The sequence below is a fragment of the Pezoporus occidentalis genome, unplaced genomic scaffold (genome assembly GCF_034315485.1).
Source record: "Pezoporus occidentalis ecotype Australia unplaced genomic scaffold, CSIRO_AGI_Poc_V1 ctg6, whole genome shotgun sequence".
NCBI lineage: Eukaryota > Metazoa > Chordata > Aves > Psittaciformes > Psittacidae > Pezoporus > Pezoporus occidentalis.
This window is the reverse complement of record NW_026915943.1, coordinates 2,384,410-2,409,784: the sequence shown is the minus strand read 5'-3', so window position 1 is coordinate 2,409,784 and position 25,375 is coordinate 2,384,410. Positions and strand designations below refer to the sequence as shown.

The 25,375-nt window shown below is 47.6% G+C and overlaps 1 protein-coding gene across 3 annotated transcripts in view; it reads left to right on the top strand.

Moving 5' to 3' along the window:
• GAB2 (GRB2 associated binding protein 2) overlaps window positions 1-25,375 on the top strand; it is a 101,734-nt gene that overhangs the window by 62,478 nt on the left and 13,881 nt on the right. For all 3 annotated transcript variants that reach the window (XR_009968589.1, XM_062639159.1, XM_062639158.1), the window contains exon 2: window positions 4,343-4,643. Coding sequence is in view for 2 of the 3 variants with exons in the window: in XM_062639158.1 (XP_062495142.1) it covers window positions 4,343-4,643 (301 nt within the window). In the remaining variant the exon portion in view is untranslated. The remainder of the gene's footprint in view (window positions 1-4,342; window positions 4,644-25,375) is intronic.

Sequence of the window (25,375 nt, the reverse complement as noted above, 5' to 3'; positions counted from 1 at the left end):
TCCCTGCCCGTGCAGGGGGTTGGAACTGGATGAGCTTTAAGGTCCCTTCCAACACAAACCATTCCATGATTCTATGATTCTAAAGGTCCCAGCCACTGCCTGAGCCCCCAGAGCATCCCTGCTAAGTGCACTAAACCAATGAACCCAGCAGCACCACCTCATCTCTGCCAACCCAACTCTGCAACCCATAAACCAACCAATTCCAGGTAGTATCCAGCTGGAAAGGGGTCAGTTTTGTAAACTTTAGCTTGCCACGGCACTGTTGAGCTGGGAAGCGATCGAGCAGTTGCGGTTCTGGGCACTCAGGGAGCATTTTCATTGCACTGGCAGCACCACGGGCATTTGCTTAACAAACAAGCCCTTAAAAGAAGTTCTTACCGAGTGTCAAAATATTTCTCAATGCTATTAAGGGCCTTCAGCAGCTGTAATTCAGCTCTGAAGGCACCTGACGCAGGCAGAGGACCACACAGCTGGAAAGCTGGGCAGCAAAGGCACCATTTTATGGCTGTTAAGTTGTTGGCCTCTCCACGTTGTAAAGCTGTTAAACAAACACAGCCCTTGGCTCACACCACGTGTCGGTGAGGCAGAGTGTTTTGGCAGGAGCTGACAGCAACAGGGGCTTCAAAGGAGCCAGGAAGGAACAGAAATGAGGAGAGAAGGAGAACCCAGGTGGAGAGGGAGATGCGTGTTGGCCGCCACAGCCCTGTGATGGGAGAAGGTGGTCTTGGAAACAGAGACCTACTACAGAGTGTGTAGGTCCACGTGGAGTCACATCCTCCTGTGCTTTGGCGTGGGCTGTGATTGCCATGTACATATACCCTATGCACCCTGCTGCTGTGGCAGCTGGTGGCTGGTAGTCCTTTAAATCACTCTCTTGCAGGAAGGTGATACTCTAAGGAAGCCTAAACATAGAAGATTTGGATGACGTTCATAGCTTTGAATAGGAAATAGGTGTCCCAGGAGGATGGACCACATGCTGCTGGCTGTGTATCCTTTGCCACGTATCATTACATATTGAAGCAAGCCCTGTTAGTGCCATAAGGTGCTCCAAGAGCAGCCCCAGCCTGGCAAACACAAGCTGAGTCTTTTTTCCTAATGGAAACATAGTAAATCCACAGGAAAGAACTGAAATACACTTGCTGAGCTCAGAAGTTCAAAGGAATGGGGGAAATCTCCATAAAAATAGGAAGGTTCCTGGCTATTTCTGTATTATTTCTGTCCATTCTCTTCTAATGGTCAGTGCTTATTCCTCTGGCTCAGAAGCTGATCTTAAGAGGAAGGAATGGCTGATCCTTCTGTGGAACATGTGGAGGGAGATGCATTCAGCTGTGCTTCCTGTTCTGGACAGGCAGTCCAAATGCTGCTGCCATGAGCTGGTTTTCTATGTCAGAAGCTGTTTCAGAGGAAGGCACATGGCAGAGGTGGACAGGGTGGTCATCCTATGTTGATGAGGCTGTTTCCCCATCCGATGGTCCCTTCTTCAAGTGATATTCCAACTCCTGAAGCATCCCAAGAAATATTGTCCTGGCAAAAGCAGGTCTTTTGCTAGCAGCTTATGCTAGGGCTTACCCAATGCTACCAGACTATGTGTGTTATACTGTTTGCTCTGCCAAATAGTGAATGTGTGGGGCTTTCCATTGCTACCAGACACACCAAAAAGCACTAGAGAAGTTGTGGCTCTGGCACTGGCGATAAAATGGGAGGCTATGTTAGCATCATCGGCCTTGCTTGCAGCATTTCCTCCTGTTTTTTCCGTGGAAGCTCTAAATTCTGATGTCCAATTTCCGTATTTTATGGGGTTTTTAACACAACTTCCGTGCCATGAAGAGATGCTGCAAGGGTTGGCTCTGAATAGCTGGAAAGCAACAAGCTAGGTAGCAAGAACTGGTGTTGGATGTCTTCATTCAGGTGGTGGTCCGTGTGGTTTCACACCTTGATCTTCTTTCAGACCCCCTCATTGACGTGTGCCCATGTCTTAGCCCTGCCAAGTGGCTGCAAAGAAATGTCTCGGTATTAAGAAGAAGTTAATGGGACGTTTTCCACCTAGAGCTAGAAAAAATGTCCAGGAGTTTGTTTCCCAATGATTTCAATGGTCCATTTCTAAATGGGCCAGCAAACCATTGCTGTTGCCTGGTGAAATTGGTTTTCCCCTCCCTGATGGACGCAGGTCTCCCATGTGCATTTCATTTCATCTAGAAGCAGCTGTTTCAATGAGGAGTGGGTGAGCGTCTCGTGGATGAAACCAAAGCCTGCCAGCTTTGCACATCCTCTTGCTAAGCAATTTGATGCTCTGCTGCTTTTGGAAGATTGCACTGAAGTTGCTTTCCTGGCACTGGGGACCAGTTTGAGAATTAGTGCAAAACTAATTTGGTTACAAATCTCAAAGGCACCAACAAAAGCTGGTTTTAAGCCTTTGAGAAGTATGGTGCAAAGTGAACCCTTCAGAGAAAGCATTGTAGTTGTTTCTTAGGCTTATTTCAGCAGCAAATCCCCCAGATCCGTGGGATCCTGGTGCAACTGGCACATGCCCATCACCAATATGCAAAGCATCACAGGGCTGTGGTCACCTCCCAGGGAGCATCATTGAGGTCCCAGCACACCACTCACCTTGCTTCCTTTCTTGGGTTACTAATGATGTCTGTGGCTGTTGGTTCTTCTTTCTTAGGCACATCATAGGCGTCCTCATGCTCCAACCTCTCATAATCATATTAACCCCAAAGCTGGTGATTTTAACAAAAAGTAATATGGTAAATCTCATTAAAAAAAACCAAATGTCCACAAGTGATGCAGGATGGTAGGGATTACATCCTCTTCCTTGACATCATTTGGTGCAAACTGAGGTCTGTGTTGGTCAATGCAGGAGTGCTGGCAATATCCCATCGATGTCCGCTGTATCCAACCCATGTTGTTTGCGAACCTCTAGCACCTTCACTGCCCTCCAAGGCAGCGTGAACAACTCATCTACACTTAAACATAGTCTTTCCCTTCTACACACCATGGGAGCTCAGCCCTCTGCAAAGCAGATGGGGAGCAGCTCAATGTGGTCCCTCATCCTGCACATCCCTCCTATGGGCACCAGGGTGCTAGTGCAGCACCCATCCCCCCAAAAAACCCTCCATCCCATGGAATAGGGAATTACACCTGCACGATTTTCCATATAACATAAGTGGCAGTATTTAGCACATTATCATTGTCTCTTCCCCCTCCTGTGGGCTCCCAACTGCATTTGGCATCGGTGAGAGCAGAGGGGCTGTAGCTCCCAATGCCAGGGCTGATGGCTGACATTTATCTTGGAGTATTGCTTCAAACACCATAAGCCCCTGAGGTCTTTCCCTGGTCAGTTTGGCATGGGGCTGCTGTCAGCAGTGCTGTGAAGAATCACTGATAACCTTTTCCTTTGCTAAGGGGTTTCCTACGTGCTGGGGAGCAGAAGATGCTGAAAAACAAATGAAGCTTGGATTCTCCATGGGTCTCTCTGGCATTATTCCTGATATTTAAAACATACAAACCAGATCCTCGTTGGTTTTATTAGCCTTTTCTATCCTGGCATTTAAACAGAGATGGAATTGGTGTGGTTGGTATCTGCAGACTTGCCCTGCGGTGCTCTCAGGGGTTTCTCTGGAGGGTAGGATACTCAGGTCTGAAGCACCTGAGCTCCTCCAAGCTGCTGGAAGGCATTTCAGCATTGCCAGTAATGCCACCCCACAGATTATCTTACATTGAGGTGAAAGGGTATTTAAGTCCTGGGAGTGCAACTGTAAGGTAGGAGCAAGGTTGCTCTAAGCCTCAAAACAAGCAGCTCTTGGAGTCTTAAGCTTAATGAGTCTTAAGCTTAGCATCTTAAGCTACAATGATATTTTGGTATTTAATTCTCCCTGATAACCACTGGGATTTGGGTATTGAACTGATGAGGTGATTCTGTGCACCTCTTGCAGGGATTTCCTGAGCAGCATCCCAGAGCATCAAAGGCGGAGAGGTGTCATGTCCATGTGTCACCCTGTACATGGCAGTGGTTTCTTGGTCCTCATGACTTGAGTGATGGGGTTCATGCTTCCTCTGTTCTTGGTTTCAGTCACGGAAGCAGTGCTGGTTCGTCATCTTGGAGTCATCTTAAGCTACAATGATATTCTGGTATTTAATTCTCCCTGATAACCAGTGGGATTTGGGTATTGAACTGATGATCTGAGCCCGCGCATCTCTTACAGGGATGTCCTGAGCAGCATCCCAAAGCAACCAAGGCAGAGAGGGGTCATGTCTGTGTGTCCTCCCGTGCATGGCAGTGGTTTCTTGACCCTCATGACTTGAGTGATGGGGTTCATGATTCCTCTCTTCTTGGTTCCAGGCATGGAAGAAGCGCTGGTTCGTCCTGCGCAGCGGTCGGATGAGTGGCGACCCTGATGTCCTGGAGTACTACAAAAATGACCACTCCAAGAAACCCTTGCGTGTCATCAACCTCAACTTCTGTGAACAAGTGGACGCAGGCCTGACCTTCAACAAGAAGGAGCTGCAAGACAGCTACATCTTCGACATCAAGACCAGCGACAGAACCTTCTACCTGGTGGCTGAGACGGAGGATGACATGAACAAGTGGGTTCGCAGCATCTGCCAGATCTGTGGCTTCAACCAGTCCGAGGAGAACACAGGTACTGTGAAAGTCATGTCCATGGCCAAGAGCATCTCCTGTCCTGTCCTCCCAATGGGGCACAGCTCCTCTTTCAGATCAGACCTATGGGAGGGCTGGGAGGGATGGAATGGGAAAGAGATGGACACATGGGAAACCTCCATGAGGCTTTCCTGCCTTTGACATCTGAAGCAGAGCAGACTTTGGCCACTTAATTTTTCATGTAACTGTAGATTTGAGTCTCTTATAGAAGCTGGTAGGATGTGGGGACTTTTTTAGCTGCACCCTTGGTCCTCATCCATCACCAAAGTCCCTTTTTGGAGTGATGGGAACCAGCAGTGACATCCCTCCTCATTCAGAGGTTTCAGTCCCTTGGTGGAGTGGGTGAGAAGCTTTATAAGGACCATGTCATTCCCCACCATGGGTGTCCCCACTGCTGGCAGGCTTTCACTGAAGGACAGACACGTCCTTCCCGCCTGAATCCCCATCTCCTCCTGGGGCTCACTGTGAAAATGCTGGGAGAAGAGAACACAGGGTGGTTGTGTTCCATGGTGGGACCTGTTCTACTGGTCATGCTCCACCATCCAAACTCGATTGTGCTTTGTCAAGCCTCTGCAGTAACCATTAGTGAGATGCTTCTGGTTCCACAGAACCACAAGGGCTCACCATAGTGAGATGGGATGGGGATGAGCACAGGATGCAGTCACCTTCCAATCCCATTACACTTAGTAGCACCTCCAGGCATCTTTGCTTCATCTCATCATGGTCCAGCCTCATCCAGGCTACTCCAGCCCTGAGCTCTGTCTACGTGAAACTCCCTATGATAACGTCCAGCTTGAATCTGTTTTGGTCCCTTGTGGAGCAGCTGCCAAGAGCTGTAACCCTGCCAAGAGCTTGTCAGGCAGGACAGCAAACAAAGCATCGTAGCAGCACGGATGTGATCTTCACTGGCTGACGCAGGAAACGGGATGTCACCTTGGCAATGGGTGTGCAAGTGGTAGAGAGGATCCTTGCTAATGCCACTAGCACAGTCTTTCAGGGAAAGGTCAGGCTAAATAAATCACATCCCATTCCAGTGTCAGCAGGTTCAGTGAAATCATTCAGGCCCCTTTTTTTTAGGAGCTGTTTTGTTGCAGGATTTTCCATTTTCAGCTGTGGGGAACTGGGTTTTTTTTTCCTTCCCATTTAGTAAAATGAGCTCTCAGCCCAGCAGCAGCGGGATCGATATGGGACTTCAGTGAAATAGAAATCTGGGCAGCACAAGGAAAAACAATCTCCCGTTTGCAAGTACATCTGTCCCGAAGGGCACACAGGGCTCATCAGGCTGCAGAGATCCGAGCGCTATTCCCTGCAGGATCAAGGAGTGACATCAGCAAAAGAGGAACAAAAATCCCTATTTGTAACAAAATCACAGTGCGTTAATGCTGTAGGGAAAGTACCCACTTGAAACAGTACCCAGCTGCCAGAGAGAGATGCTCTGAGTAAGGTGGGAAACAGCCTGCAAGAGCAAATGCAGCAGATGTGTCCAGATGCTGCAGAAAAGAAGGAGCATGAATTATTCAGAGCTGGTGCTTCGCTTTGGTGCTTGCTAAAGCAGTGACCCCACACTCACCTTTCCTTCACCATCCCTGCTAAGGAATGGCAATAAATCATTGCTTTCCCAAAGTAGGTAATGATCGTTTGAAGGACCTACGGCCCGAGGCTGGGCAGGGAAGTGGAGGGGTTGTTGCAGTGTGATGAGTATTGGGAGTCTTGTCCATCTGGGTGTATTTAAGCCCATCACCCGTCCTCCATGATGGGTCAGCTGGAGGGGGAAATAAAACAGTAGTAGCAGGACTTGTAATTGCTCCGTCTTCATCACCTCCTCGAAGCCATATGTTGATGGATAGAAGAGGATGCCCCATCCCTGGCAGTGTTCAAGGCCAGGTTGGACAGGACTTGGAGCAACCTGCTCTAGTGGAGGGTGTCCATGGCAGAGGGTTGGAACTGAATGAGCTTTAAGGTCCCTTCCAACCCAAACCATTCTGTATGATACAGTGATGAGGAGCCTGCATGAGATTAAGGCAGTTCCTGGGTAGCGATAGAGCTTGTTGGGACAGCTGGTATTTCTTTCTTAGACCTTCACTCCCTCATCCTCAAGCCTCTCTGTGACTTGTTGTGGCTCCTGCCTTGGAGAATGAATGAGTCAGTAATTGGATGCACCAAAAAGGGGAGGAAAAGGGAACCATCAGGGGCAGGAATAGCTCCATGCTAATTGCAGCAGTTAATTAACTAAACCTCCCTCTCCCAGCAGACAGGCAGCGTGGCGGAACGAGATCGGGGACTGCCAGGGAAACTGCTCTGCACATTCTTCTGATTGCACTCATTCCTGGGTGTGCAATTCCTTTACACTGACCCAAAAGCCTTGCTGGGTCCAGCCCCAAAGCCAGGCTGTTCCTGGCTGGGATGTATTTTCATCCTGGACAGGGAAACACTCCGTCGTCATTGTTTACCGCAGCCATCACACACAATCATACTGTGGTTGGAAGGGACCTTAAAGCCCATCCAGTTCCAAGCCCCTGCCACAGGCAGGGACACCTTCCACTAGAGCAGCTTGCTCCAAGCCCCATCCAACCTGGCCTCCTGCTTGAAGGGTTACCCCACATCAGCTGAGCCCCAGTCACCAGTCATGAGTTTGCTTTTAACCCACTGGTGGTGGAGGAAAAGCTGATCAGTTTATGGGGTTGGAGTAAAAGCCTCTTTCACCACCTCCCCATGATGGTAGGGAAAATAAGGGGGTTTGCTTGCTTTTTAGCATGATTTAGTAAGCAAATGGGCAATCCAAAAGCAGCTGCATACGGTGATGTAAACTGGCTGCAAACCATCTGCAGTGGCACAGGACAATGCTGCCCTCACTCCCATAAGACAAAAAACCTAGAAGACCAAACAGATTTATACCCTTTGATGCTTCTTTCTTTTTGCAGCTCAATGGGAGTGTGTAAATAGTATGTCGCTTGGTTTTCACATTATCTCTTCATGTCCTGTCTAGACTGGCGAACTCTTTAGGATTAAGAAACAGGCTGGAGTTTAGGGTGAGCTAACATTGTGCTATGGCTAGTTGCTGGTTTAGCTGATCACGGCTGTGTTACACATCTGGTTTGTCCATAGGAAGCTCGATTCAGCCTCAGGAACCTCAATGTCAGTGAAGTGATGGCCCCAGTACTGCAGCCACCAGTAGGAGCAGCCACTCTGCAAACCCATCAGGGCTTCATTCCCTGCCCTAACCTGAAAACAATTGCACAGCAGCACGATTGCATCTGCCAGGAGAAGGGAAATTAAACTGACTCCAAAGTGTTTACCCAGGCTGCGGCTCTTTCTTTGTTTCTGTTAACACCTATTTACTTTGAGAGCTAATTACTGGACTTGAGCAAGCAGAGCCTCGCAGCATCCCAGGTCCAAGGAAGCTGATGGTGCACAAGGGAAGTAGGTTTCCTCCCGGCTCAGCACTGCGTTTCCACTGTGATTTGCACTACTGCCACCTTGTCTGACTCAGATACAATGAGGGGAGACCTGCTGGGGACCCCGAGCCACAGGCTATGGGAGAAAAGCAGGCACGTGGGTATTTCAGACCATCTGCATTTTCTCTGCCCTAGTGGGCAAGCAGCCAGGGCTCAGCTGTGAACTGGATTTTCTCATGTGCTTTGTTTGTTGGAGTTAAAAAAAAACCAACCCAAATCCAACTAAACACATCTCCTGTGCCATTAACTCCTTCTGGAGCGGATGCTTCCGACAAAACCCTTCCTTGTCCCATTCCTGGTAGGACAGAGGCACAGCTATGGCAGTGTAGAAGTGTGAAGCAATGTGTGTCCTTGCAGCAAGCACATCCTTGCAGGGAACCATGCACAGGTTATTTCGGGGGGGTCAATACCTTTACTAACTCTATCCCCATTTACTGTGGTCCCTGGAGCTCCCCTTCCACTTCCTCATGGAGCAGTGGATCTCTAAGGGCTTGGATGCATGGGTATTGAGCAAACACTCAAGAAGTGTTAAGAGCTTATTCATGCACTGCATTAATGCCTCTGTGCTAGAGGTGTAACCTAGCCGTGGAAACAGGGAAGGGAATACTTGAGGGTGAGTAAATGTCCTTGCTCTGAGCTGAAGGCTCGAAGATGGTGAGCAGGGCATGGGAAAAGGATGGTGCTGGGCTCCTGCCCTTATGGGCTGTGAATGGCAATGGTGGCCTCCCACACCTAGCACAGGCATGTGTCTTCTATTTTACTTTATTTTATTTTATTTCATTTCATTTTTAATTTTATTTTACTTTATTTTATTTTAATTTATTTTATTTATCTGGCACGTCATTAATTTATTTCTCTGCTTTCTGCCAGGGGGCTGCAATGGGGCAATCCCAGCCTCTGGCTCATTCCCTGCTCCATCTCCAAGGCTCGGTGCTGGCATTTCACATCACGGCTGGGATCAATCCCCAGCAGTCTCCAGGCTTTTACCGTCTCGCCGCATGCAAGTCAGGGCTGAGCATTAATGTTTAATGGAGAGCTGAGTATCTCTCCTCCCTCCTTCAGCTCAGCCACACTCACTCCAGCAGAGATTGTGAGATCAGCCTCCAGGCAGCAATCACTCTGCACTCATGTTGATGGGAGCTCCTACACCCCATGTGCATGGTCCCCACTGAAGCTCTCCTTGGCTTGATGCTCCCCAGACCCTCTATTGGGTGCCCCTTCCAGCCCATGACGCAAATACACTGCTTTAGTACCCACTTGATTTGCTTTGGCTGGGGTTCTCATATAGTTTGCTGTCTGGTTGCTCCCCATCCTGCTCCCTGCAAGTCTTTGCTATGAGCCCATATAGCTGCTCTTGCTCCTTCCTTCTTCTCCGCCCACAATGTGTTGGTCCCAGCATCAGACCAGTGATGCCTCCCACCCCATCAGTTCCTTGCAGCCAGGTTTACATGGGTGTTTGCTGAGCAAAGGGAGCTCAAGATGGGCTGGCACAAAGATACCCCTGAATCCCCAGTGTTCACCATCCCAACATGCAGGAGCGAGGCACTGGTGATCCCATGGAAGGTGATGGCTGTGGGGCAGCCCCTCTATTTCTACTGCTGATGTCTGTCCCGTGGCCAGGCAGAACTGAAGCAGAGGGGAAACACTAATTAATGACTGCCACAAGACCAGGTACTTCCTTGCTATTGTGTCTGGCACACGCCTCCTTCCTTCCCTGCTCAAGGAAGTTACAAGCCCAGCACTGTGCCAGGGAATGTGCTGGGGCATGAGGAATAAGGGCTGAGAAATAGGGGCAAAGAGAGAGGTGGAGGTATCCTTGTGTCCCTGAAAGCACCCGAGTCCTGATGCGCTCTGTTTCCACGCCTGCAGGCAGCAGTGCCACCTAAGGGCAGCCGAACAAGCAGTCTCTTGTGGAGCTTTCCGCCCTCAAGGTGGGACAGGACTTGACTCTTTTGACTCTTCAGCTTCTATTGACACAAGTCTATTGGTCTTGACTTCATCTTTAAGCACTGGTATGGGTTGTACTTGGATACCAGCTCACTCGGCGGCCAGTCTGGCCCCTAACAGACAGTACGACACTCTATAATAAGCAACAAGCAAGATTACAGTTGAGTTGAGTTTGATCCATGGGTGAATAGGGCAGGTCTGGTTGGGTTACCTCTATGTATCCCACCTTCCCATGTGCCATCCACCTGCCCAATGTCCCTTGCACCATTTGGGACTTGGAGGTGGCCTGCAGTGGGACAGCAATGTGGAGTCCTTGAGCCTTGAGCCCTTTCCTCTCACCCAGCATCCTACCATACATACAGATGTGGCCTTTTCCTTGGTATTCTCATCAATGCTTTCTGCACTCAGCGTCATGAAGCTCATTCTTTTAAAGCATCATATGTCACATCTAATCCCACTGGTTGCACATCTCAAGGGCATTTGGATCCATCCCACCCATCCATCTCTACCATGTTGAGTTTTCCTAACAAGAGGAAGAGCTATGGCTTTAGATTCACTCTGGGGGGACAAATGTAGATGTCACACCTCATCCCCAGGCTTGATCCAGTTGGGTTGATCCCAGCCTCACTGAGATGAATAGGGAAGAACCTGCAACCCCAGCTCACTTTGCACCAGGCTTATGGTTGGTTGAACTTCAGGTGCATGTGAACACCTCCTTGCCTGAATCCCAGCTCATCCCTTAGTGATCCTGTCCCTTTAAATTCATTCCAAACTTCCCTGACCCTGGTTTTCCTGCTCCACAAACAGCAAGCTATTTTAAGATCTGACACTGTTCAGCTTTTATTTCAGTGTAAACAATACCGGAGATGGAGTGGTCTTGGCACAAAGGAGCAGCTTGAGAGCAGTTCAGAGCCTGCTGCCTTTCCCCCTACTTTTTTTCCTCTTTCCCTTCGGACATAAGCTAGGTGAGGTGCTATTGAGTCTGGTGAAGAGCAGAGAGCCACAGATAATCTGGGATTTGCTTCCTAGAAGACAGAAACGGAGGGAGATCATTGCTGATCTCTACCAATCAGTCAGGGTCTCCTTGCTGTGATTCCCCAGGAACCAATACCACTGAGAGTGAGACATGTGCTGATGGTTATAAGCTGTCCATTTTGGGGAAGAAGATGGGTAAAGATGTCTAAAATGAGGCAAATCATTTGCACTCTGAAAGAGCTCATTTCTTTCCCTTGGCTTTCCAAGGAACCAGGACTGATGAGCTCAGGTGGACACATCCACTTTGTAGACTCCTAAACCTCTGCTGAGGTGAATCCCACCCATCGGTTAAGACCTTTGAGCTATCTGGATCTTTAAATGGTGTCATTTGTCATCATTTTGTTTAAAGCAGATGAGGATGAACCTCTCCTATCCTCTTACACCTTATTCTTCTTGCTGAACTCAGCTCTTCATCATATTGTGTTACCAGATGCATTGCAGGACCAGAGTCAACACTGCACTGCTGTCATAGTTGTGTCCTTAATAATGTCCTTACTGGGGGTTGGAACTGGATGATCTTAAGGTCCTTTCCAGCCCAAACCGTTGTATGATTCCATACCATGAGCAGATTTCTAGCCCATCTGAGTGCCAAGAAAAGGATTGAAGCAAGGATGTAGAGCGTTTTAGGCTAAAGAAAAGGTCTTAAGGTATCTACACAGTTAGAAAACCAAGCTTTTGGCTTTAGCTGGTCTGGTGCAATTGAATATCTGAAGTTTGCAATGCTGGATTTGGAAAATTAGGACGTACTAAGATTTCATTATTTAGAGGTTTTATTGTGGCTGTGGACACTTTGTAGAAGTGGGACTTGTGTTTGCAAACCCGTAACTCTGCTATCCAATATAGACCCCTGGGAGATATGCATTAGCTGAGCCCCCTTTAGCCCAGTATTGATGGGAACATGCAGAGGATGCAGCCATTTGTGGGAGCACCAGGTTTCCAGACAAAGAATGCTCCTGTGTGGCTGCAAATAATAAACCCATCAACCAGCAAGAGAGAAAATTTATGCTCAACTGTCAAAAAAGACCCACAGCCAAATTCTCCAGTTCTTGACTGTTTCCCAGCAGGAGCCCAGCACAAGGGTATCCGACTGGAGATAAATATGGAACTGGAGCACTGGGGCCTTTAGGGAAAAACCTGCCCTTTCCTGGCCAAAGTCCCACTGAGTCTGCTGTGCTGGGGTTGGGATTTGAGCTGGGAGAGAAGGGAGAAATGTGAAGTTCAAGAGGTTTGGGGACATTTTTAGAGCAAAAAGCATTGCCCAGCCTTTGCAGCCCAGGTTTCCCAGCAGAGGCTGGCAAGCTGCGTTCATATGGCTCAGGGCTGTCTCCTAGGCCAGGTACCCAGAATCAGAAGCCCATTTCAAGTAATTCTTGGGTTTTTAATTGGCTTTTATCGCCATAAGCCCCTGTGCATGTAAGGTCAGCCCCATTAGTTTAATGGGCGCTGAGGAATTTGAAGGATGACTTACTGACCGTGGAAGAACAAACGCAGCAGATGGTATCAGCATCACATCAAAAAGCAAAACCATGCAAAGCCTTTGGAAACAAAAACAGCTGATGGGCTTGGAGCAAGGCGACTGGTGAAGCAAAACCAAGGGAAAGAAGGAGGCATTTTGGGTATCATCCAGCTGGGAGGAAAATCACACTCACATTCACCTGCATTTCTATTCCCAGAGGGGTCCTGCAAGTGTTTTAGCCCCCCAGCTGTACCACAATGGGGTTAATGGAGCTGTATCCTATGCCTGCGAAGGTGCTCAGGTATGGGGATATGATGTGGGTCTGCAGGCCATGCCCAACATATAGGGGCTGGGCTGGGAAATGTGATGGACACAGGACCCCAAAATGTGCGTGTGAGCAAGTTGGAGGGTAAGGCAGAAAATCACACCTTTGCAGTGGATAATTTCCGGTAGTTTTTCATTGTGTGACACTTTTTCCCCCCAAAATAATGTATTTCCCCTGTTTTTACCTCTATGTATTCCACATTGTTCCCTCCAGACCTTTGAGAGGGGACATGGTTTGTACCCCCTGAGCACTGCTTTGTAAAACCTGATAGAAGCCAGCACGCATTTAGACTCTCATTTCCCAGACCCCAATACCTCGTTGTTCACTGCTTTGTGTTGCTTCGTATTTACAATTAAACCCAAGCCTGAGTAAAGGGAAAGCTTTCTGAAGCCTTTAAAGCCTCTGAGTGAAGGCACCCAGAGCAGGAAGGAGCCGTGAAGCTGTCGATTGCTATGAACTTTCCATGACACCACTCAGGGTTTGTTTCCAGACTGATCTTTATTTATGAATGCAGTAGCATTTATTACTGATTTTATCTGTAAAGATAACATTTCTTCCCTCGCTGGATTCTGTGCCTCAGTTATAATTACTGCCTGCTTCTCAAGCATACTTCTGCATTATTTAGTGTGGTACGATGTCAGAGCTGTAATGTTGGAGATTTATTACTTGGGCTGTGGGGTTACACCTGATCCGTGGGTGCCCCATGGCATCCAATTGTTGGTCCATACTTAAAATCACTTTAAGCCACAGAGGATGAGGCAAATACTTATAGTTAAGCATGAGAAAACTAAACTAAACTAAACCTGAATCTCCATTCTTGGAGGTCCTCAAAGCCCAACTGGTCACAGTCCCGAGCTGTTGTATCTGCCTCTGAGTAGGGGGCTGGACTAGAGCATCTCCAGAGGCCCTTTCCAAACCAAATATTCTATGATTCTGTGATTTTAATGAATTTATGCTGCAGGGAAATTCCAGGCTTCAGAGTATGGCTGGGAGCTGAGATACCTCAGCAATCCAGCAGGTAAAACTGGGGTTGTTCCCTGTTAACATCAAAAAGGCAAGAGGGCAGATCAAAAGATGAGACATTGCCCCATCTGAGTCTGTATCACAGCATATTGCCTGATACCCCTTGGCTCTGGATAAGTCCAGACTCATGTTTTCTGACCCTTCTTGCTCTGTGTGATGTCCCTCTTCATCCTCCAGCTGCTCCATTGTGGGTGGTGAAGCTCTAGCAGGTCTCTTGGGATTTGTCTCCTGATAGAGCAGACTTTGTCTTTGCTGTCTCAATCCCAGTTTCTTGACTTCCTGTGGCCTTTCCTCATCCCCAGACTTCATCCCATGAGTCTATGAAAAGGAGTCAATGATTTTCACTTGAAACTCATTCACATTTTTACAGTTTATGACAGGTTTTAGTTTTAATTGCGGGTTTTATTACTCAGTTCTTACGGGGCATCCAGCATCCTTTCATACTTACTGGGTCGTTGCCACATACCAAAGGCTGTGTCTGACTTGTCTGCACCTTTGACTGATTGCCACCCTTTATATGTGCTTATTAAGATGGAAAATAACATTTCACCTCGAAGATTTCATCATGTGTTCTTTCAGCTCTGCATGACCAAATCTCATCCTGGCCAGCACAATGCTCCTTGCCAACTTTTGGTACGATTGCCTTTCATCACTTTCCTGCCAAATATATAAACTCCCCCTGTTGTTATATGCTATTGCTTTTGAAAGTAAGCTGGAGTCAAGTGACTCATTGCATTTGCTGGTTTCTTTTCATAACTGACGACAAATCCCCTTTTTGAAGTGTTGGGCAGGCTTCTGGGTACTTACTTCATCACCTGTAGAAGTGTGGTGAGAGGCTATCCCTCTGCCTTTGGCTCAATCCTCACCTCTATCTCATAGCACATCACCTGCCCTGCCAAGCACCACCTCGTTTGACATTGCTATCTGTGTAAGCCATTCCCTCGAGCTTGCATATACTTTGCACAGGCTCAACCTTGATATAAAGCCTTTATGATGGTAATTATTTTGGCTGGCTTGCCATAACGGTTCACATTGCTCTCCGATGAGTCATGATGAAGTCTCTCAAATACCCACTTGAAATCCATAAATCGTGTGATGAGCCTGCTTTTGCTCCTCGACGGTTGCTTTGATGATAAGTGTTAGGGTCAAAGCTTGGTCAGTACATGATCTTCCAGGTAAAAACACTGCCTTCCTCTCTTGGGGTTTGTCTCCTGATAGAGTAGACTCTGTCTTTCCTGTCTTAATCCCAGTTTCTTGACTCCTGTGGCCTTTCCTCATCCCAAACTTCATCCCATGAGTCTAAGAAAAGGAGTCAACGATTTTCACTTGAAACTCATTCATGCTTTTACAGCTTATTACAGGCTTTAAGCTGTATCTGTTCTTTGGTATCAACAGAACTCCTTCTGAGGGCCTGAGAACCTGCTGGCTTCTCTGTAGTGCTCTAGAAACTCACTTCCCCCCCTTCTGCTACCTTTAAGAACTCAGTGCAGCCTTGCAGATGCTTTGAATATCTTTGGCACGCAGCTATAAGGACCAGCCTGTCCTCTGCCTGACACAAATAGCTTTATGCAGATAAGTCCATGATGTCCTAGACAAACACTGCTTCTTGCAGTAAGAAAACCACTGACATACCTCAGTAATGAGAATACAAACTGCTGTCTGCTGTCTCCTGGTGCAGTTTGAAGGGAAAACCAGCCCTGTGCTCACAAACTTGCATGACACAGTGGTTGTTTTTACAGATAAAGTGGCTTAAAGAATTAAGACTGCCATGAGCGCAAGAATGCCCTCAGTTGTATTAGATAAGTTAAAATATATGCTTCAATAATTTATAAATGACGAAGCAAGGCACAAATCAGTTTTCCCTGTGGGTGTGCTGCTGCATGAGTGATCCCTGTGACGTACTCAGCTGTCTCTGAAGCACTTGGATATGGAAAGCTGGAGCAGCCTGGCTTCAGGTCCGGTCTGGTCCTGGTAGTTCCTGCATTCCCGTGGTTGCAGCCAAAACCCGTTATATCACTGTTTATTTCTCCCAGCATCTGTGGGGTGAAACAGATCCAATGCACTACGTATTTGTCACCAAACCGCTTTTCATCCATGAGTGACGGACTCTGATAGCAATGAGAGCGGCACCAAGTATTGGATGTTACTCAGATCTGTTTCAGCAGCCAAATACACCAAGTCTGGACATTTAATTACGATCTAGGTAATTAAAATTAAAACAAAATAAATCCCATTCCTGTGTGGAAGGAAGATCTCTCAGAAGCTGCACGTATGGAGTCTGAACAAGCTGATGCTGGGGGAACGGTGCCCTTGCAGCAAGCAGAGCAGGTGATGAGCCCATCACAAACTCCACTTCAGAGGTGGTAAAAACTCGACATGTTCATCTTTCCCCTCACTGGAATTCATTTTCATGCACTTTCAGTGTCGATTTTCACTCACACCTTTTCAGTCTGAATTTGAATGAATTTCAGAAGAAATCAAGGGCTCCGCTCCGAATTGCGTTTTCACATCGGAAAAGCACATGATGACAATCTTGGGTCTAAGAAGGGCAATCTGCCCCCAAAAAACCCATCCGCTCTGATGAGAATGAATCAAAACACCTTGACCTTCTTCCTTTTTACTTTAAAATCACTTTTATCTTCTAAAGGTAATTTCTGGCTTCAAGCAGTCCCTTGGCAAGCTCCTAGTCTGATTAAATGGCATTTCCCAGCTGGAGGATGTCAGAACATTTTCAGCTGGCCCTAAGCCAAACTCAAAGCACAGGAGATGCACTGGGCAAGAAGATGCTGGTTTTGGTCTGGGTGCTGGTACCATCTGTGGTGTGTGCGCGGATGGGTGATAATGTAATCTGGCTCCTGTGGGTTTTGAGGGTGGGCTCACCGCACTTTGAGCACGGAAGGGGAAGGTGAGGAGATGCTGAATAAGCCCATGCGATGGTTCCCAGCCCATCAGGGCAGAGAGCGTTTGCCTCGGTCTTTGGATGCTAGAGGATGATTTGGTCCTGAGTCAGAGGAATGCCAGAATCCAGAAATATTACCCTAAAGGAGATTGTGATAAATCTGCCTTGTCTGATTCTCTTGAGGACCAAGCTCTATATTACGCTCCGTTGCCTCACTAAACCCAGCTCTGCTGCTGCTGCCATGTGTTAAAAATAACCACAAAACCAGCCCATGCTTTAATGCACAAGGTTCAAGCAGCAACATCCACACTGGGATCTTGTCCTGCGCTCAGCACAGAAATATCCAGTGGGAAGAGATTTGCTTGTCCATGCCAAGATATGATGGGGAGATGAAGGGTGTCCAGGTGGAAGCGGTCACGCGTGGTGTTAGAAACACAAGAGCTTAACGTGGAACTGAACTGATGACGACCAGTGGGATGTTAAACCCAGCAGGATTGAGGCTCCAACCAACCCTGTGTCTCCTTTAACCTCCTTCAGCTCTTGGAATGTATCCCTAGGGATACAAACCATAGTTGATGGGGAATGTGGGGATGGGGCTGACTCTGACCTTGCGGAAGAAGCTGCCAGCCCCATGTTTCTGAGCATGAATACTACACCATCGTATTGCTGTGCTGCTTTCAACCCACGCCAGTCCTTGCCTTTGGCACAAGTCTTGCTCCCCGCTCTTTGCCAAACCAGTACAGATGTTTTAACACCCACCGGAGCCCAGATAATTACAAACAGAACCGAGAGACTGGTTGGGGCTGTTTTCATTGCCTGAGCTCCAGACTTTCTCAAGCAAGACAACTCCCACTTTCTGACACTGCTTTCAAAGGCATTTTTGTGGGCCACGTTGCTAATACTCATTTTATTAGGGGTACGCCCAGAAGCCCCAACCAGGATGAGGATCGCACTGACATAATGGTGACCGCAGAGTGAAACAAGTGCAGGGAAGACGAGTGGAGCAGCTGGGAAAACCTTTTCATAGGGAAATTAGAGCTGGTTTCTAGTCAGTGGCTTTCCAGCCATGGCATTGCAGAGCTCAGGTCATTTTCAAATGGGTTTGGGGGGTGTTTTCAATGAGACAAAATCATGCAATCAACTGGTGGGCACTAGGCAGAGGATGCTGCAGGTCCTTCCCATCCTAGATCCTTATGGGAGGCAATGCCCATCTTAGCAAGTTTGTGAGCAGAGCAGATGAGATGAAGGAAAGAGCAGCATTTCCTGTTTTGATGGAGGAAAGCCAGCAGCAAATGCCTTCTCCATAGTCTGTGCTTGTACAACCCTAAAATACAGGAGTCTGGCCCAAGATCAGCAGCTATGTTCCCTCAGGCCATCTGCAAATAGCCAGGTTTGAGTTTAACAGATAAGAACTGATTTAGCATGAACGAAACCAGATCTCATATGCATCTCCCCTAGCGCCACTTAGAAAGTATGGGTGGGGAGGAGGACCAAGAAAGCCTCCTCAGGCTTCATATCTACATGAACCTCATGTCTCCTTACCCCTTTTCCATCAGGATGCTTTGTGGTCCTGGACATGCAGGTTCAATTTGTCACAGAATCATAGAATGGTTTGATTCTACGATTCTATGATACAAAATGGACCTGCATGGCCAGAAGGACCTCAAAGCATCCTGTCCTTGTATTCATTATCACAACTGATAACTGGTTGGGTGGAAGATGACTGGCACAAGCCCACCAACCTTGGTAGGCTCAAGGCATCTTCATGGCTCTCCCTTCAATCCCTGCTGTGAAATTCCTCTTTCTTTATGCCCAGCCACGAACATTTTCATCCAACATTATTCCAGTTCATTTCTGGTTGCTGTGGAGACCAATCTAAATGAAACTTTAGTATTTTGGAAGAGAATATGATTCTAAAGTCATTTGCGATGCAGGGTCCCATGCTAATAGCATTAGCATATTATTTGATTATGGCGATGTGGAGGGAATAAATTCCAAGTCCTTTTGCCATCATTGCATCTTAAAAGAAAAGGAAGAGAAAAATCTCCAGGTTTTAGCTGATACTGATGACCTTTACTGCTGGTGAATTCGTGGTTTCTGAATGCATAAAACTCGAAGGGTCTCAGGCATTTTTAACCTCATGGCAATGGGAATAGCTCCTTGGAAGGGACCTTTTCCTTCCCTGCTTTCAGTGAGCACTGTTAATAGACTGCCTAATGGGCAGGACTCATGTTTTAATGATGGGTAGAGAGATCCAGGATGGCTTTTTGAGCTGTTTGCATTTTTGCTAGAGTGATGGTGTGGCAGGGCCCAGCTGGAGAATTGTACCTGTGTAAGCTACAATGCTCCCATCCCTTGCAGAGATTTTTCTTCTTGCATTTTACCTTTAGGAAAGGTTTTGACCTCAGGACTTCTTTAGATGATTCCAGTATGAGGACAGGGTATGCCCATACCCCCAGATGAAAAATAATTGCATGGAAAACCTTTGTAGACTGGTTTGTTCTGAGTGTAAAGGCTGCGGAGATGGAAAAGGGAGAGGAACTTCCAGCAAGAAAGAAAACAAAGCCAATCTATTGTTTTGAGTGTCCATCCGTTTGGGGGATGGACTGACCCTTGCTCCCACTGACCCTTGGGCTGCTTTGCTCAATGGTTCAGGGACGTGGTATTGCAGCCACAAGGGTTAATGACTTCTTTTGTCTCCTCTTTCGGCTTTGATGCAGCTGATACTGCCCTGTCTGAGCATGCCGGGCTCACCTAAAGCTATGTGAGGAATTTGGGGCTCTACCACCACCCCCTGTTTCCATTTGCCCCTCTACCCCCTGCACATCACCTGTTTCCCTTTCCTTTTAACTCAACAGCTAAAATACCACCCAGGGAGCAAAAAAAGTAACATTAATCCTATGAATGTTAATAACATTCATATTAATGATATTAAGATAGAGGAGAGGAAAATGGGACCAAACTCCTGCAGTTTGGTCCCATGCATGGATGCAAATGTACCCATGAGGAAGGGGGCTCTGAAAGGAGAAATGTGGGGATCCTCTTTCTTTCTCCATTGCTGCCTTGCTGAGCATTGGTGAAGCAGCTCCGAAGCAGCACCACTGCTTTATTGACTCCCTGGCAAACTGGGAGTTATAATGTTTCTCCCCCAAGGTAAGGAGAGATCGAAATAAATTACTTCTGTAAAGAGCCAGGAATGGCAGTTCTTCTATAATACAAAGTGCAAATATTTGGGCCTCCTGTGCGCTCCCTTGAATAGAAATGGTACTAAATCATGCATAATAAAACAGGTTCACATTTTCTCCGAGCAAAAGTTTTCCTCTGCTCTCCTGAAGCATTAAAGCCCTACGCTTTCATCGCCATAAAAAGGGCCATAAAATTTAAAGCAAGCCGTTAAGAAGCCCTGGCTGGGATTAGGTTGGGATTCATCCTTTCTACTTCTCCATCCCTGCTAAGTGAGGCGTGAGCCTGTGTTTGCTCAAGCAAGGAATGGCACCCACATACTGCTCACAGTGAACAATGAGGGTGAGAAGAAAGCTGTTCAGGACTTAAAAGCAAGTTTTCTCCTGGGTTGGGTGGTGTGAAGTTGATGGTGAAACAGCTTCTGAGCTTTCACCCTGCTCGTTGGTGTCATGTTGGACCATGGCACTGGGTGAGACTGTGTTGGCATGAAGTCCAAGGGAAAGCCAGTTAAGAAAAGCCAAAATTGCTAATCATCACCATCATGGAATCATGGAATTAGAATGGCTTGGGTTGGAAAGGACCTTAAGATCATCCAGTTCCAACCCTCTGCCATGGGCAGGGATGCCTCACACTAGACCAGGTTGCCCAAGGCCCTGTCCAATGATAATAACCAATAAAAAGAACCAATGACATCCTCCAAAACAGGATGCCAGAGCTTCATTTCACACAGTGACAAAGCTGGTTTGATTCTGGGCTGCCTCTGGAGGGGGAAAAACACCCTTTCTCATAGAAATGTTTCATGTCTTATGATAGCTCTTAGTTTTCAACAGCTTCAGCCCTGTCCTGAAGCACTCAGCTCCACAGCTCCAGCCAGATTTGCTAAGGTTGCCCCTGGCATCTGTAGAGAGTACGTATGTCAGAAAAGCAACTAATTCTTCACATCCACATTGCCTTGGTGTTGCTACATTATCCCTACCCTGAAAAAGGCAAAAATGCCCCCTTTGAGACCACTTTGTGTTTTATAAAGTTCCATCCCTCCATCTTTGTCTTTTCTCTCTGTTCCAGCCTTTTCTTTTTTGTCTTTTTGTCTTCTTTTCTCCCCATTTAATCCCTCATCAAATTGGTTTTACAATGTCAGAGATGATGATTCCTGAAGCAGAGTGTCAGAGATGGGGTTAGATCTGTGGAGCAAATGAAGCCTGTCCCAGCCCACGCTGCCACCCTGGGGTTGTCCTTCATCCCCAGCCATAGGTCATTGTCCCACTCTCAGATAAGGATGTCCCAGGTGGGATGCTCAAGGCTGTGTGTAAGCCAGGGCTGCTTTTATCTCCAGCACTGAAGCCCTTATAACACAAATAAATAGGTGCACACCAGACATCCCCTGTGGCCAAATGTTAGACCTCCAAATATTGACTCAAAAGGTGGAGCTCCACAGTCGAGCAGCAGATTTGCTCTTTAAAAGGTAGCCACCCTGTGCAGGGCTGATATGATACAGAGCTGGGTCTCTGCCCCCGCCAAGGGGCAGAGATGGGATTCTGGGCACAGCTTCATCTCACACAAGCAAACCTGTGTTCTCCAGGGAGAAGCATCACATCGTTCCTGTTGCAGTCTCTCTCCGTCCTGCCCCTTTGTCCTTCAAAGAATTGATTGCTGTTAAAATAACTGAGATATATAATGCTTTGAGGTCAGGATGATCTGACTTGGCTCCTTTCCCTCTCTTCTCTCTCACTTACTCTCCAGTGCTGTGATATTTTCCCCTGGTTCCCATGCTTCTCCGAGGCAAACGCTCCCACATTGCCACTATTTTGTAGTTGTTCCATACAGATGCAAGCAGAGCGCTGACACTAATGGGCAGAGATGATGCTATTTATTTATTGCCACTCATCCTTGTCTCCCTGTCTCTCTCATCAGCTCTTTTATGGGTAATTCTCCCGTATCCTGTGTTGCATGCTCAAATAAGTGGGGGATTTCACTGTTGTCAGTAGAAGAAATATCAGGGGAGCAGCTCAAGCTAAATATCATTTAGATGGCTGAAACTGGGTAAGAGAAACCATGCTCCTACCCCTCTGTGCAGCAGATCCCTGGCCATAAATCTCCTCTTCTCCCTTATCCGGTCTGTCCTGATTGGTTTCTCAAAGCAAAATTACTGGAAAGGAAAAGCTCAAAACCCAAATATCACTTTGTCCCCATCCTTCAGCTCCTCAGCAGTGCAGGATGCATCTGTGCCCCATCCTTGCTTTTGGGGAGCTCCATTCCCCCTGCTTAGCACCCAAAATAAAGCCAATGCTGAATATTAGGGGTACCTGTGTCCTTGCACACAGTTCCCACCCTGATGGAAACCGGAGAGGGGAGATTATCCCAACCAGACGCCCTTTCCCACTAGTCTACTGGAGGAAACCTTTAGCAGGCACCCATCCAAGGCATCCTTAGACTGACAACAGCTTTTCCAAATGCCATCCAATTCAGAGGCAATAGGGCAAGCTCGATAAACAAACCTTCCTTGGGTACCATTCTCATCCCCATGTCATTCCAGGGCCTCCTGGCAGCGCAATGGCATGGTGAATCAGCCGTTGGACGTGTTGTTTGTTCTCTCCCTGCCAGGAGAAGCAGAGGGAGGGATGTTTTGGTAGGGTTGTTTGTCTTTTTTCATTATTATTTTGTATTTGTGCTGGAGGAATGAGCTGGCAGCGAAAGCGGAGGCGCAGGCGGATTCCCATGGGAGAAGGTTCCCCCTTTTTATTGCTAATAAATGATGGAGCTGCTCCAAAAAGTGAGGAAGATGACAGCACTCCTGTGCCCTCCTAGGGATTATTTCTAGTAGATTTCTACTATTCCCTCATTGGTCATAAGTTTTAACTGCCATGAAGTCAGTGACATGGTCTGAGGTGGTTTGTGGCCTGATTTGCCAAGGTAGAACTGAGAAGACCTTATCTGTGAAACCCCTTGGACCACTCAATCCTTACCAGCACAGTGTGGGCATCACAGAGAACTCCATGATGCTCATGGATGCCAAACAACCCTAGAATCCCAGACTGGTTTGGGTTGGAAAGGACCTTAAGGTCATCCAGTTCCAACCCCCTGCGACAGGCAGGGACACTTTCCACTAGACCAGGTTGCTCCAATCCCTTTCCAGCCTGGCCTTGAACACTGATGGGAGCTTGACCCAAAAATCGCTGCCTTCCTATGGGCATCATTTCAAGTCCATGGGATATAGCGAGTTGTAGTCCCAGCCTTTGCCTTCAAGCAGGGAAGGCAGACTGGGTTCTGGTGAAAAAGGGCATTCTGAGCAACAGTTTCCAAAGGAGCCTGAGTAATTGTTTCTCTCAGGTAAGTCCAGGAACATGGTGTGAAGCCCTGTGCACACAGCAATACTCCAGTGCTCTGAGAAGGGAATTCACAACTGTCAGCAAGGAGGGAAATACCGCTTTGGGGGATTGAAAACATCCATAAAACATTCCTGGCTCCCAGCCTAGCCCATCCCATTGCCGGCTGTGTGCTCGCAGTTGTGTATCTTTGCTTTGGGGATGGAGTCACAAGGAGATTTTCTCCCTCTTTACTGCAAAACATGGCCCAAAAGGCACATCTTAACCTGGACTAGTGAGTGCCAAGCCTCCAGCTGGCCTGGCACCACAGGGTTTTGCAGGGCTGTGCTGGCTTGTCCCCACTGAGCCTCTTGGCTCGCTTTCTCACAGGGGCCAGCACAACATCTGTAGCACAAGCCCAGTGAGATGTGCTCATGCTGCTGACATTGAGTTTTAAGTTGTGGGTGTCCCAAAACTGCCTTTTCCAGACCGTGAGAGTCCAATTCCCCAAACTCGGAGAAGAGCCAGCCAGGAAATGTGGGTTAAGATGACACTTCCCACATGGCCTCACTACGTAACCTTAACTCTGCCCCCCTGGGAATGGCAATAGGAACTGGAACAAGATCTTATCCCTTCTTGGCTCTATTTGACATTCCGTCAACATATACTCAAGTTCTCAATGTAAAGCCAAGGGATTTGAAGGCTACGTTTATGCTGTTAAATAAAGGAGGGCCACGAGTTTATTCATGGCCATGAGGGATGGAGAAGCGTCATTCTTTATGGCTCATGTCAGATTGAGTTGAGCATCTTTGGTCATGATGCAGGTTGAACTGATGCTTGGAGGTGTCTGAATGGGACCACCTGGAGCTTATTCACTGAATGTCCTACATGGCCATGGGAAAGGAGTGTTGGTCCTCATTGCCTGGGAGCTGGGCACTGCAGCATGGCAAGTTGAAATAGCTCTGGGACCTATGGCTCACTGTGTGCCTTACTCTTATGGAAAACTCTTCCTGTTTCAATCCAATGGAGGAGCACAAACATCTTGACCTTTAGCATGTACTAGTCATCAAATACTATTTTCCTGACTCAATTTCTTTTTGTGCCTCCTGTTCTTCCCCCACCAAGACCCATCATTACTGTGTGACCTGGGCACAGGAGCTGCTCTTATTTCTACTGCAAAACCCGCCTTCAACATAAAAAATACAGAGTAATCTCAGCAATCCCCTTCTGCAGCCACAGGATTTATCATCCCAGCCCTTGCAATCCTCTCCCAGCCCCACGAAGCAATCCATCTCTCACTTGTTATTACGGAGCTCATCTCACAGACCTAATGGAGTACACGAGTCCTGAATCGGCTCCGCTAATGCTCTCGGTGGCTGGGTCCTTGTGGGAAGTGAGCTGGGAATTCATTCTGAAAATCAATGTGGATGCCAATAGAATGGCTTCCCCCAGGGAAGCAATGTGCTTTTACTGGGTAGTGCTGCCTGCTCCCCTTCATCTCCTCTTTTCTTTCACATGGTCAGAGTAACCACGAAGTAATTCATCCTCCTCTCAATGAGTGTGATTTTCCCACTGGTTTCCCCACATCAGGATGCTTTTGGGGAGAAGATTCAGGTCTCCTGGCAGTGCGGGATTCCCTGGGCTCCTCAAAGTGATGTGGTTTGCATTTGCTGGGCTCTAGGGTGATGCTGGGGACAGTCTCCTGCGTGCAGCCCTCTCTGTCCCTTTAGGCTGTGTTGGCACAAATAAATCAGTGTAATTTCTAACTCCTGGGTGTATTTTGGCTTGTCACAGATTTTCCATGTAATGGCAAGCATGGAGCCTGCAGGGATAGTGCTGGAGGATGGCTCAAGGTAGAGGGACCCCAACCCAGCACAGTTCATAGCTGTCCCCAGAGGTGACCTTAATGCTGGTATGGGGACACATCATTACCCTGCCATCCTCATACTATCCTTGGAAGAGTCTTGGCCAAAGCCCGGTGTGATGTGCAATTCCTGACCTTGATTCAGGAGGCAGCAAGACCATTGGGCTGTTCCTGAGAAGCACTTCGGGTGCAGCCCCCCTGGTTTTGATAGGAACAGGGGTAC